The sequence below is a fragment of the Genypterus blacodes genome, unplaced genomic scaffold (genome assembly GCF_046128005.1).
Source record: "Genypterus blacodes isolate CSIRO-AG114 ecotype Tasmania unplaced genomic scaffold, CSIRO-AGI_Gbla_v1 ptg000067l_1, whole genome shotgun sequence".
Taxonomy (NCBI): Eukaryota; Metazoa; Chordata; class Actinopteri; order Ophidiiformes; family Ophidiidae; genus Genypterus; species Genypterus blacodes.
This window is the reverse complement of record NW_027466879.1, coordinates 14207721-14222500: the sequence shown is the minus strand read 5'-3', so window position 1 is coordinate 14222500 and position 14780 is coordinate 14207721. Positions and strand designations below refer to the sequence as shown.

At 43.9% G+C, this 14780-nt stretch overlaps 2 protein-coding genes and 1 non-coding gene across 6 annotated transcripts in view; 2 read left to right on the top strand and 1 right to left on the bottom strand.

The window, feature by feature from the left end:
* The window catches only part of onecut1 (one cut homeobox 1), a 10568-nt gene extending 5531 nt beyond the window's left edge, over nt 1-5037 (top strand). For both annotated transcript variants that reach the window (XM_076155689.1, XM_076155688.1), the window contains exon 2: nt 1-5037. This exon is cut by the window's left edge and continues 242 nt beyond it. In XM_076155689.1, the coding sequence (XP_076011804.1) occupies nt 1-48 (48 nt within the window). In that variant the 3' untranslated portion in view covers nt 49-5037.
* A 1451-nt stretch (nt 5038-6488) lies between these two features.
* trnar-ucu (transfer RNA arginine (anticodon UCU)) lies at nt 6489-6580 on the bottom strand. The gene is given in 2 exon segments: nt 6489-6524; nt 6544-6580. It is a non-coding gene; the product is annotated as a tRNA-Arg (tRNA).
* A 2887-nt stretch (nt 6581-9467) lies between these two features.
* atosa (atos homolog A) overlaps nt 9468-14780 on the top strand; it is a 28265-nt gene continuing 22952 nt past the window's right edge. For all 3 annotated transcript variants that reach the window (XM_076155568.1, XM_076155567.1, XM_076155566.1), the window contains exon 1: nt 9468-10679. In XM_076155568.1, coding sequence (XP_076011683.1) covers nt 10649-10679 — 31 coding nt within the window. In that variant the 5' untranslated portion in view covers nt 9468-10648. The remainder of the gene's footprint in view (nt 10680-14780) is intronic.

Sequence of the window (14780 nt, the reverse complement as noted above, 5' to 3'; positions counted from 1 at the left end):
TCCGGTCACCCAGCCAACTCTGGCCCTAACGCCTGCACCAAAGCCTGAAGACGGACTGATTTGACCAACTCATGGACTGACTACAACCTCGGTGGAAAAGCTTTAAAACTTAAGAGAAACAAAGAGAAACTTCAAAAGACCTTGAAGCAACGTTTTGCCCTTAAACCTGTACTATATTGATATTTATAGTATCCAAAGATGAAAAAACAAACCAAAGACTTCTTCGTTGACCTGCTTTCAAATGTTTGTTTCAGCAACACGTTTATGTGTAACATACTGCAAAAAGACTATAGTTTTACCCCCCCTCACACACACACTCACTGTCACTGGTCTCACAGCTTTACTACACCCCCGACCTCCCCGCCCAGTAACAATCTATCATTTACCATCCCTATCTTTAATCTGATTGGTTGGTTTTAATGACGGGTCCCTAAATGGAGGTTTAATCAGCCTATTGGCAGTCTGATCTGCAGCTGTCCACGCCCTTGAGAACAGCCAGAATGTGGAGCTCCGGTGGGATTGGCCAATCATCTCCAAAGAGAAATCCTGCAGGAGTGGATTGTCGCGCAGCCTTTTTGGATTGGTGGACTGTCTGTCTCTCTCTTTGTCTGTCTGTCTGTCTGTCTGTCTGTCTGTCTGACTGTCTCTGTCTGTCTAACTGTCTTTTCTATCAAGGGCAGACAGGAAATGGCCTGCGTAGACTGCTAACCCAAAACTGAATCTCATACTGAAACCAAAACTTTCACCTTAACCCACATAGTAGTGCTTTCTTCCAACATGCTGAAGCGTTTCGAAATATTTTAAAAAGCCTTCCACCCCGTGCAAAGTAATTTGACCAAAGATATATCATATTTTGTAGCTGATAATCTTTTACCTCATATGACAGACTGTTAATTAGGCTCAGCAAACAACAGGACATCGCTGCTCATGGTCCATGCAACATTCTGCGTCATAATTAGTTTTGTGTTCTCTGCAATTTACAAAGCAAAAACAGTTAGTATCAGACATTTGCCTTATGGATGCCTTCTTGAATCAGAATGAATATTCCAGCTATATATTCACAATCAGTCTCGCGAATGTCACCTTGTAAATGCTTATTGTGAAGAGATGACGTACGGTCGACCTGTCGTTTACTCCCGGGTGCAGTAAGTGTGTTTGACTACTGTAACTGCTTACGCTTACAGGTTTAACTCTTATTTATGCATCGAAACGCCACAAGCTGGTAACCAAAGACAAATCCAACACTAGATGCTGACTCTCACGCTGTTCCACGTGGTTGAGTTAGACGGCCGGGAGAGCAAATACGGCATCGCTTCAATAACAAGCATTCTGTATAGGTGTGTGCCGTACGTGTATTTGATTTGATCGACTCCCATCCCCCATCTTGCTTCACTATGGTGGTAAGCTATGCATTTCAGCACTAGGAGGAAAGCACTACACGAGGAGAGGGGGCGGCATAGGGCAGCGCAGCGTTGGGTATCAGCTGACCCTTTGCCATCATTCCTCCTCGTGGCCAGGGGTTAGCAGCTCTACGTTCATCAGAACAACTGCTGGAGGAGAGGCGAAAGAGAGAGAGGGAGAGCTGCTTCTTCGTGTCAGAAAGAAAACCAAAAAGATGACAAAAATGTGTTAAGACCTGCTGATGTTTTATAGTGTGAACCAAAGATGCTACCTCACTCAAGTTCCATACGTGATTTCTATCACTTTGATGATACCAAAGAAAACCAAAGATTTTTTCTCATTGCACGGCCTCTACGAGTGATGTTTAAAAGATGATGTACGTCTCCCCTTCCCCTGTCTCCTCTTCCTCCCCCTGTCCTTTCTCCTGCCCTCTCTCCCCTCCAACCTGCACTTAACCCCACACACCCCTGCTATGCCTGCTCTTGCTTCATCTGTGCTCTGATTACAGCTCCATAGATAGTCATGCTGATGTAGCTATAGGGAGATACAATATGCTGATCTAGCCATAGATACACACAACCGGGGCAGGGCAGAGCTCTGACACACGCGCAAGTGAGATCGGCCCAGCCCGTCATTGTGCTCTTTAGCAATACAATGTTATTCATCTATACCAATTTACAGATCATTGGCAGACAGAAAAACAGGCTATTATGTCGACAGGCCAACAACAATATACGTTAATCACCTCAAACTAATCAATGTCAATTTGACCCTGCTAGAGCGTCCGTCATCGCTGCGCTGTCTCTCACTTGGCTCTGCCTCCCGGTGTGTATCTATAGGCTCCAACTGTTAGGTCAGACCTCTTTACATGACAATTGACAGACACGTTGACATGGCCGTAGGCAGAATTGTCGACTCAACCATGGGCAGACATGTTCCTGAAAGTAGACGCAGACATGTTGCAATCTTTCTAAAACTCCCAGGATGAGTGCCTTGCTTGAACCAAAGTGTTAAACCGCTGTTGACCTCTCACCTTTGACTCTGTGAATACCTCAGCCTGTAGAAGGGCCACTAATGAAGAAAACAAGGAAAAGGTTTTTCTAATCACACAGTGGTGCTTTTGCCAGCGCAACCATGCAATGAAGACATACCAAAGGAATTTCTGTTGTCCACTTCTACAGATAAAACCAAAGGTCTTTGTTTCTCCTCCCTGTTACCCTACAACCCTCTGTCCCTTCTCTTCTTCCCCTTTCTTCCTCCTCTGTCTGCTGTGTGTAGGAAGGTCCAGCACTCTTGGCCGTGCATGTCTTTACCAATGTCTCTGAATACCTCATAGTAATAATTCCTTTGAGTTCTGCATTGAGAAGTCTATCTGTGAGTACGGCAGAACTCCACTCGTGTGGTAATTGTTATTGTTACTTCAAAAAGCTGTAGGATTATCTATTTTGAAGTTGTGTATTTTGTTTTGTTTTTTCGGCAGAAGTGCTCTGTTTCGAGTCACGGAGGACAAGTTTCAGGGTTGATGTATGAAACTTAAGCGATGGGAGGGAGAAGCATATTTTTTATCAGACATTAGGTTTTTGCCAATATTATGATGGTAGACTATTGCTTTTACAGGGTAAAACCAACTGCTGTGATATTGTGTTCATATTTTCCCTTTTCTCTACTTCCGTGTTGTGATTTTAATTTAATTGCATTTTTGTATTGGTTAACCACTGCTTTAATTTATGCATTTGTAGAAACTCTAGATTTGTATATAGTAGGTTTTTGAAAAAAAACAAACAAAAAGACGTTTTATGTTACAGCCTTATTTCCCATGCTTAGATATAACAAAAAGAGTAGTTTGTATTCTTCTTCAGCTAAATCCTAGCCGGCACTTCAATATGTGTTTTAAACACTGCCAGAAACCCAGACAGTTGATTTGCCGAACGCAGACAAAGTTATACAGGAGTTACTTTGTGGAACTGCTGGCAAGAAAAAAAGCAGTGTGTATGTGTGTGTGTTTTCTATTCTTTTGACTTTTTAAAAAAACTGTTATTTTATGGGTATTACTGCACATCCAAAGATTTTTAAAACAAACCAAAAATAGGAAAAAAATATGTATAATGTTAAAAAAAGCACTGGCATTTGTGAGGTAGACTTGTTGAATTTTGATTTGCCATTCGCACGGGTATAGAATGTAGAAGGCGTAGGGCTTTGTAGACAAGCTTACTCTACCACCTGGGGAATCTCCTGTTCAATGTACAATCTGAAAGCATTTGAAACGAGGGCTGCAAGTCCCGTTCACTTTGCTGTCTCATACACAGAGTGAGGTGGAGCGCGGGCTGGGCAGCCGGTCTGCCAGGGGCCGTGTCGCGGAGCTGGGTCTGTTTTTATTGCCGTGGCACCGCCGCCTCGCTCCACCTAGTATCTGTTCTTTTGGTACGTACTCGTGTAACGACTATGAGCAAAGTCTAATAAAACTGCAAAGAAACTTAACAAAGGAATCAGTGTGTGAGTGTGTATGGGAACGTACACCTGGAGAGTGCATTTCCTTGGTTGTGTGAGAGCGTGTGTGTTCATTGTGTGCTCATATGCATGTCTGTGTACCGCGTGTTTGTCCGTTGTTAGATCTGTGCGTGTTGGATATGCTCTTGCTATCAGCCAGTGTGTGCGTGTGCGTGCACGTGTGTTTGTGTGTGTGACTGGTGCATATCACAGCAGTAAGCGTGACTCCCTCCGGGTGTCAGAGGCCTTACTGTTAGTGCTGCTTCCACTCTGTCATGCTCAGACAGCACACTATGCTCCAAGGACTGAGGGTCACAAGCAGAATGTCCATGACAGATTACATCAGTGTGTTGCAGTTATTGTGTCATAGCTTGGAGAACTTTTTTTCTGTTACTGGTGCTTTTACATCAGTGTTATTTAGGCCTGGACTTCAGCAGGAATGGATGATGCTGCGTGGACCTAATTCCCCCTTTTCCTCACATTTTTGTTACTTACATTGTCCATAAGGAGTTCCCATATGATGGGTTAGCTTGCCTACAAGTCTCATTACAATACTGCGGCGCCTAAGACAATCATCTGGATCTTTTACGCTGGGGAATTGAATTTCACACCCGCAGAGGGGTGTCCTCAAGCTATTCATAGACAAAGATGCTTGGAGGGTTTTAATAAACAAGCATATTTGTTGTCATAGACATTTAGGAAAAAATACTGATAGTAGTTCATCTTGCACTTGCATTTCAACATGAAATCTCATTGCTGCAGTCAGCTCAGCCTCGTGCTCTTGTCAACCTTGATCTTTTCTTTTAACTCACAATGCTTCTTCAGTTTTCAGTGCGTGTGCGCGTGCGTGTGTGTGCATGTGTGTGTGTGTGTGTGTGTGTGTGCCTGAGAGAGGCAATACTTAATGGTGTTACTCTCAAATGTATAACTCCATGTCTCAAGAATTGATTTGTCATTGCTATTTCCCAGCCTTTGCTACTGCTTTCTCAGTGCCGTGCAATATCATCTGTTGTGATTGCTAAGCAAATGGAAAAAAGAAAGAAAATTGAGAAGCAAGTGATGATGTCATCCAGCGCTTTTTTCAGTGTTCAAATGTTTCAACATTTCTGTAGTCACAAAAAAGTAGAAAATAAAACGTTGGTATTTCCAGCTTCTGAATCCTGGCTCTTGTTATTATTCATATTATTTTCTGTGGAACGTTTTCTGGCTCAGACAGCGAAATTGAATCAGTAAACCTCAAATCGGATAAGGAAGTAGAGGACAAGACATTTACTGCAATACCTCATAAATTACTGGGCCCTGAAAGGCTTATGAGCCTGTCTTGGAAGAGGATGTGCATGTCAACTAGCCTCAGAACAGCAGGTATAGAATTTCATGGTATGAAGTATAAGGTATCCTAAAAATATATGCCCTCATGCCAAGTCTCCAATCACTGTTTTCAATCTAAATAACCATATAGAGTGAGTACATATCTATTATGTACATTCACTATATTCTTAACTTCAATAGTAAGAAATGTGTGTACAAATCATCCTAAGAGTCGTATTGTAAGAGTTGGGGACATTTTTAAATAGTACACAAACTTAAAGGCCGTAAAATAATTTGTGCGTAATTGTATACAGACATTTTAGCTTCTACGATCAATACTACTATTGGTGTATTTCATTTCATTTGAAGATCTGATGTTTCTGCAATCAGTCACTGAAACATGTTTTCCAACAAAGCACAGGCTGATGACCCCAGCCTTCATTCATATCCCAGATGTGTGGCTCTACACCTTCACTTGACACAGAATCACATGACTAAGCTGAGCCAGCCGCTCCTTAACCCATCAGCATTTTCATCACTTGAACTCAGCAACGCGGCAATAGAAAAGCTGAATTATTCAGTGGGTAGATGGATAGAATTTCCCATAGGTTTTCTTTCTCTCTTTCTGTTGTAAACCCCACATATTCATCTATTAGTAATCTATCACCCAAAGGTCAAAGGGTGCATACTGATTTAAAGCTTTAAACCATTTCATGTAAACTGTGTAAATGGGAGACACCAGAACTGAAAGTAATGATTTCTCTGTGCGTGCGTGCGTGCGTGCGTGCGTGCGTGCGTGCGTGCGTGCGTGCGTGCGTGCGTGCGTGCGTGCGTGCGTGCGTGCGTGCGTGCGTGTGTGTGTTGTGATACATGAAAGCTGCTCCACTGTCTATTTATGGAGGTAGTTGCCTTGAAGGAGGAGTTGGGACAGTGACCCAAGGGATTCCCAAACTGGCAACATGTCTGCACTGTTTCACCTCAGGCACATTCTTTATTTATATCATATTTGTCTTTCTCTCTCTGATGTTGCAGCTCTCATTCTGCTTTTGTTGCAAAATATAAAACATAAAGTGATTTTTAAATGTATTAACTATTTATCTGTTTTAACTATTTACAAAAATGTGATATGGTGGTGATAATGAGATGATAATAATTATGATGATGAGAAGTAATCGTTAATTTGGATTTAACTGATCTTATTAGACAAGATAATAGGGAGGTCCAATCCAATGGAAGGGGATGAGAAGAGGTGTATAAGGAGCCTGTTGGTGTACAGTGGTGCCCAAAAACCTCGACTCTGGTGGGACTCGAACCCACAACCTTTGAATTACTGTTCCTGTGTAAGACTAGAAGTCCAATGCGCTATCCGTTGCGCCACAGAGCCACGTGCCTGTCACTTCATCTGTCTGTCTTTCTATTTTGAGATTTGAGAGCAATGACAGGTCAGGAAAATGTTCAAGCCGTCTTGCAAAGTGTTGTTACGAGTTTACGCTACACAAGAAGCTGCATGGAAGCCATAATACTCCAGTTTTCACTCTACAAATCCACAATTTTGGTCCTCAAATACATAATACCATAATAGCACATAGTCTCTCCCCGCTCTACCCACACCCAACTACACTACTGGGGGAGTTTAAACAAACTCTTCAGTTCAAGCTCTCAATGAAGTGTATGATTTAGCTAATCAGGTGTGGATAGAGCAGGGACACGTGAAGGAGGCAGCTGTGGTACTACATCAGCAGGATTGGGGAAACACTGAAATATGAAATAACTAGTCATATGTGTGTATTACTTCAATCCTGCCACTAGATGGCGCTATGACACAGATTTTCTCAAACTCAAGGGCTGCCCTGTGTTACAGTTTTAAATATCCAGTAGGGGAAAATCCAAACACACAATTCACTCTGCACTGGTCTGACAATTTTGGACAGCAACCAATATCTTTAAATAGATTTTAAAACGTTGTACGCAAAATTCACATAACAAAGACTTGAATTGATGATTGAATCGGATTGCAGTTTCAAATTCCATTATACTATCAATCATTGGTCGTGTCTGCTGGACTTTCCCAGCTGGATAGTTTATAATTCTGAAGTTGCATGGATATTTCATCAGTAAAAATGACCGCAGCTGAAGCCATGAGTCAAAACATCAGCTGTCACCGACTTTCACAGTAAAAATATCACGACCACTTTGTTTGAGATTAGTCTGTGGTTGCACCATCACAATGCAATACGAAAATAGGACATGGTTTAACACAAATGAGCTTTGTAAAGTAATTCCACTTTGCCGGCAAATAGGAAACATTCCCTTGAGGTTTTTCAGGACCTTTAAAGAACCTTGCGGATTCAATCCCATTTGATTTGTCGGTTATAAATGTGTTCCCATAGGATCGGCGTATGCCAGTCCCTAATGGTTGTATAATTAACCACAAGGAATGTTATGAATGTCCCTATATCTTTATTTTTGAAATCCTTTACAGAACCTCTGGGGACCGTTTCCATTTCTTGAGTGCCCTGTTGTGGTAAAAGATACAAGGGCACAAATGCTTCCATGAGAAATCTTCTGCGTATGTTCATTTGAATCCCTCAGTGAACATTCCTGTTACCTTCAGAAAACCTTACCATAAGTCCTTAGCTGGCCTTTTTTTTAAACTTGTAAATTGTCACTGCAAAGGCAGGGACGCCATGGCTATTTTCAATGGTGAAATTCAAACAGCACATTGTACAACACTACAGCTTGGTTAAATATCGTTTTAAATATCGATGGCTAGTAAGACAGTTTGGTCATGAACACAACAGCTCAATAACAACACAGTAAATATTTACAAATTTATGAAACCCCCCCACGCTGAACACTCTCACTGATCCTGTTAATGATATTTCTAAATTCAATCCTTTGTAGAAACCCACATGATTATTTTATTCTGCCAAACAAAGGGCCCTTGACTAGCTGACAAAGATCAGTGACAACAGCCTTGTAAACTTTGCTCCCTTGCCAGCAAAACACCCCAATCAACTCATAGATTATCTGAGTCAGTGGTCTCTTGAGATCTAGAGCAAATGATAAGTCAATAACAAAGAAATTCCATGAAATTCTGAGGGCAAATCTAAATTCTACACGAGACCTTAACAACGATAGACTTCTTTCCTGAGTATCTTTATCAATCCAGTTAACAATAAAAGTGCATATTGAACCTAAAGGGCATGAAAGCATGACTTCTCTGCAAAGCTTAAAAAACAATAACAAAAAGTGCAATTGCATCTGTCAAACAGATTGGAGCAGATTCTGGTGTCCTCCTTTTGGCCTTTGCCTTTGTTCCAAAGGGTTTCGAAGCGAGAGGTGTGTGAAAAAAGAGCTCTCCCTCTGACATATTTTTCAGCACCAAAACCACAAACGATCTGAGACAATAAGGACGGATGGTCCAGAAGTTTGAAGCCCATAGTTAAAGTGACACAAGTCTGTGAATACTGAATACTGTAGACATTTTGAAGATTACAGTTAGGGTGGAATGTAAGGTTATGTAGGGTGAACGCTATTTGGTCGTAGTGGAATCAGTCCCTTTGATCACACAACGCTGAAGGTCTCCTTGAGTTCTCCTTCCTCCTTTCTCAGGAGTTGGTGGGCACAAGGACAGAAAGAAACATGGCTCTAATGGGGTACTACTGTGAAACCTATATACCGAATGTGCCAGAAGTGAACCCCTTTGCTAAACTCACTCTTCAAGTTCTTCTGTCCTCCTGCCTAGTCAAGGATTTGGTAGCCATTTTGTGCCATGTTGGAACACTTGTAGTTGTGGACCTTTGTTGTCCTCTTGGACAAGCGCCAACCTTTTCAATACACAGTCTTGCCACTGGACATGTTTAATTAACTTAACATAACTTTGAATACGTCAGAACTTTGCGTTAGCTAGCTTGTTTAGGCTTTCTGAAACCTAGAGGCCAACAATAAATGAATGTAGCCTCATATTTTCCAACTAGTACTGCTTAGTAACAACTCTGATAGACCATCAGAACCCAGACATTGTATACATTTCGCGCTTGCTTTTAAAGCGTCTCATAAGGACTTAATATAGCAACATGAAGAACCACAGAGTGAATTATCTCTTCAACACACGATCTTTTCCTTCACGCTGACCATGTTAGCCAGAACAAAATGTTCACGGCGGAAAAAAACGAACCCTCACGTGCTCCCGTGAACGCGCACTGAACCTCGCGGTCCAATCACATTAGCGCTCGCGGCTCGTCTCTCCGCTCTCATGCATATTCATCCATGTCGCTCACGTCTCTAAGTGAAGATTCTCAAACACATTTCCATCCCACCTCTTCTTCGTCTTCTTCAGAGTTATGGCACCGTTTTCTAACTTAACAGTGAGTGAGTTGCTATGGCTGCAAGTTCATTTGAGGCTGACAAAGAGGGAAGTGACGAGTGTGTCTGTTGTTGGGACACGTGACTGGAGCTGCACTGATCTGTTTTGACAAGCAGCAGCCAGCGAGAGAAGCGAAGAGGGAGGCAGACTGGAAGCATCACGTCCAGGACCGCTCACTCTTCTTCTGCATTTCGCTTCACTTAGATCCAAACCTGACCTAGACTTGTTTGACCTGTCAGCCTGCCCCTGTCAACGACTAGAACTAGTGGGACTCGAACTAAACCTCCGCACTCGTCACCGCCGCGTTCGTACGAAGTCAAGGCTATTTGTTGTTTGCCCAAAGTTTTAATGAACATCACAAAGAAAGACAGCGCAGGTGGCGTCGGAAAGAGCGCCGTCTGTGGATGATACACGGGCTGTATTCGTCAAATATCACCGCTTTCGATGATGAGCCGCTGACTATGCTTCTCCGTGTAGTTACCGAACCGAAGACCGTCATCGGTGTCGGTGTTTTTAGCTGAGCAGTGGCTACCTGCGCCGCGTTGGGGGTTGGTGTGTCTGTGTTTGTGTGTGTTTGGGAGGTCGTCGTCACTACAAGACGCTTCATCAAACACAGCCGGTCAGTTACTTGGTGAACGTGTTTGCTACGTAGCTAACAGTGGTCGCGTCGTTACGGGGGTATAGAGACAGAAACGTAACTATGTTTGAGGTGGTGGAATCCGGGAGTGGCTACGAGACAAACCAGCTGGCTAGTTAAATTACACGTAGCCAAATTGATTAGACGCTAGGGAGCTGACTGACAAAGCCTTTACCGATCACGAACTGTACGTGGCGTTCGCTATCGGCTCAGAACGACGGGATGGACGCGTACAGTAGCATGCTAACAAAGCGACGCTTTGTTGTTGGATAAGGGGGCAGCTGGCAGCAGCACCCGGGCTCACAGCTGATATTGTTGCTTAGCTAATACAGTGCAATCCGTACAGAGTTTACACTCACACACACACCGTTTTAGTACAGGTGAAGCTGTAGGAGTGTAGTGAGGAAGACTGAGAAGACCCCGGCGGAGACGGTAAAGGCAACCTGATGACACTGGACAACATGAAGCCCGACAGAGGTATGTGGAGACTCAAAACACACAAACACAGCAGCAATAGATCAAAGTGAGTGAGTCCATAGGTTCCCCAAATCGCAGTAACTGTAGTTAGTTATTCCCCCTGAGAGGAGAATCGGGGCAGATGATTACGTAACAGCTGCTCGGCCTGGTCACTGATTCTATGAATTAACAAAGCCTGACCCGGTGAAGTGAGGACGTGTACATATACACTGTGTTGTTGCTCCAGTTTCGATCGTTGACCCTTATGTCACCCTGCTTTGGTTCAGTATGTAACTTAGAAATGAGCCTCTCGTGTCAAACACTGTTGTTTTTAAAGGGCTGCTGTGCGGGCAGGCGCTTCACATTGTGGTTGCTGCAAAATGTTTCTGACACCCACCCTGTTGAGGAAATGAGGAGCCTTATGCTCTGCAACCTGTTTACATGTCGCTGTCTGCAGCAAGACGCAAAGCAGGAAAGGGGAGCTCTCTTGTTCTCTTGTTTGTTTCTGTGTGGTTAAGATATTCACGCAGTGGCATGATTTGGTAAAGGGGAATCCATCACCCCCATTTCTGCTCTTGCACAATTAACATTGTGTTGTATAAGCTCCTCTATTGTATAAGCTCCAAAGTGAATCAGCTGGTGATTGATTTTGCATGGTGGTTGGTGATCCAGGGTCAGTGGTGATGTGATTTGTTGTCAACAACACAATAGCACCATACTTGGACGCATTGAATGGCCACTATTTTGTCAGTCATCACAAGATTAACTGCAGTCTATCAGTACTAGTCTGCTTGTATGCATATGTAATGAAATAGCAGCCAGGCTGCTGACTGACCTGTGTGAGTCCCTTCCCAAGTGTGCTAGTAATGGGACTCCACAACACAGAGAGTAAACAAGCGCCCTATATGGGCTGGGAGTTTTAACCCTAACTTTGCCTGTCAGATCCTGAGAGCCTTTATATAGACGCACTGACCTAGACATGTAGGTGAATGACTGGAGGAAAGAGCACGATGACTGACACTCTAATTTATAATTATAGTCTAATAGTGCAGCACAAGCTGCTCGCTCAGCTTTTAACAGCAAACAGAGGTGCTGCTGTTTTGTGTTGTTGTATGGGTTGGGACAATGGCTTTCACACTGGGGGATGGTGAGATGATTTACAACTAAATGCATTGCTCTGTGTTTGCATGCCTGCCATTTAGAAGACAAATGATTGAGAACTGCCTGCTTGAGGCACACTGAGACTGAGTTCTTCACCCCTTACGGATTCTATCCCTGTCGAGTCGCCCTGCTCACGATCATGTTCTAATTATGCAATCCTGTTGCTGTATAAGCCGCTCCGCTGCAGTAGCTCCTTGTAGGATTGTCTGATACTGCTGTTTTTTGGAACGCACTGTACTGTCCCTATAGTGAAGATAGTGGATGGCTTCATGCTCCGATCATTTTTCCTCACATCCCTCTCCCACCCCTGCTCTTAGAGGAAGGGACTGCAGTGGTGAGAGGAGCTGTTTACTTAGTAGGCTGAACCACAGCAAGGTCGTGTGGAGCAGTCAGTTTCACAGCTCTGATGCTGGACTGGAGGTTCCTTGGAGAGCCCTAGTTAATGCGGTTGTGGAGGGTGGGGGGGCATGTCCTGGCATGTGCTTTGTCTTGCTACACTCTCCTGACAAACCTTGCAGGCAGCAGTCTCCTGGGGCCTCATTTAAACCGCAGTGTACGCACAAAACAGGGGTTGAAACTTGCGCACCGGTACAGAAACTTCCTCCATGCCTACACACATTTTTGGAGAAAGGAGGTTCTGGTGACACAGATGGACAGGCGGTGAGAAGAATCGGCATAACAAAAGTCCACACCTTTGTGTCAGAATGTCTGTAGTTTACCAAATACACTCCACGCTCCCAAACAACTCAACTCTCCATAGTGATTGCATGTATGTAGGTGTGTATACGCCAATAGAACTGATCCGCAAAGGTCCTCATCAGAGAAATAGCAGCATTTAAATCTCTGATTGACAGTTGGTTTCGATAACTTATCGATCATCTCCGTCGAATCCCAGAGTAACAGCCACTGGTCTTGTGTGCGCTTCACCCCGTTTCCAGACCCTCAGAGCGGAGATAAGAGACGCCTGTGGTGTGAGCATGAGGAGCTGCTGAAATGCTGCCGTGTTCTGTGAGAAAACAAAAACTCTCCTTGAGCTAAAGAGAGTGAGGTCATCGTCAGGATCCTCCACATGCAGCACGAATCCAGGAAGGAGTTGTTCTGCATCTTTTAAAGAGGTTCATAGGACACAGAAACATAACTTGACTAACTAACCCACTCAAATCAATTCTATTTTCACTCAGCTTTTTATTTCTTGTTTGTTTTCCCGATGCTGTGGGCGATAAGAACTCAGCATTTGTCTCATCTCCACCTTCTTCTTTTAATCTGGGGTTCAGGCATCGCCATTCCGAGTAACAGCGCAACAGCGACAAATTTTTTATACGCATTGACCCATTTGCATTGACCATATATGGCAAGTGTGCAAGTTTTTTTGCTCGTGTGTTTCTTGCTCCACCTGTACCGACTTGGCACAGACCCCAGCAGCCCCTGAAAAGAGGAAGATTTGATAGTGGTCTTGTTCCTCTGGTGTACTTTTTCACACCTGCACTACGCCAGAGCCGGAGCGTGTATTTCTAAGCGCCGGCATTTGTGTGTCATAGTGATAAATCAAATAGTCTTTTATTGGATTTGGATCAAAGGCGGCAGGTTGGTTAGGGACGGCTCTTTTCAGATCTGCGGAATGTCAAGGTCATAGAAAAGGTCAAAGATTCAGTCTAATGCAAATGGATGGGGGATATGTTGAAGATGTCATGATGATTCAATGACAATGATTCCTTTAACAAAATTCTATTCTAGTATTCTGCTATCAAAGCAGTTGCACGGGTGGAGCATCTTTCCGTTTGAGGTATGAAGCATTTTGTCAAACCTACAGTATGTCGCTTTGATGAAGAGAGTTGCCAAGCGGTTTTGTTCTGCTCAGGGGCCTGACAAGAGTCATCTGACCCCCCCCCCTTGTTTTTCTGTGTGTTGAGCTATGAGTCAGGACAGTGTGTGAGTGTACACGTGGGAGTGAGTGAGCGAGCGTGTATGCAACAGCTTTCTGCTGGTCGTAATGAGTGCTGTACTGTTGAACCACGTGGCCGGACAGCTTTTTACTGGTCTCTTAAAGAGCAGCTATGGGAAAACTCAAATGATTCACCTCAAATAGGTCTACGGCTGCTTTTGCTTAAAAATGTTGCATAAGAATTGAATCCAAGCAATCCAAACTATATCGCTCGCTCCACTCGTCAGAGCTCGAAGCGACACAATCAAAAATAAGAACCCGGTTGTTGCGCAGTGATCTCCTGCATTAATAAAAATAATGCACGGCCACCAAGATAATGAAGTCGTGTCGGTGACTTACTGCAAGGCACAGCCACGCCAGTTGTAATGCTGTCTGGCACGGCGGAAACTGAATACTGGCTGCTGCTGATCCTGGCACAGGTTTAAAGACTCTCTCTCCCTCTATGGCAATATCCAGAAAACTATCAAGCCCCTGCTTTGATAATGCATTGAGGTTTATCAGGGCTTAAAATAAATAAAGTGACACCCCCCTATTTAATCACAACCACATCAGTGAAAATACATAAGAAAGAAAAAAGAGGCCCCTTTCTTTATACCCTGAACCTGAGCTCACACTCTGTCACACACAATCAAACAACACAACCCGATGACCTCATAGACACGGACATGTTATTTGGTGTGTTTGTATGGAAGCGCTTCCTGTACCAGAGCTATTAATTCTTAGCCCTTGAAGGGGACTTGGATGTTCAGCACTCCCAGCCCCCCACCCCCGCCTGGCTTCTCTCGTGTGCTTAGCCAGATTACAGTGCCTCAGCTGCCCTGAGACGTCCCAGACCAGTGCCAGTGGATCACAGTTTACACTCTCACTGAAGAGAGGACCCAGATAACCCAGAGCAACGCACGCTGGGATCCTATATGACACCTGTCTTGTGTTGTCTTTGCCTCCCCCTGTTTCCCCATAGCATGGAGCATCCACAACAGGTGTTCTCCTCTTTCTTACTTTTCTCCGTCTTCGTCAAA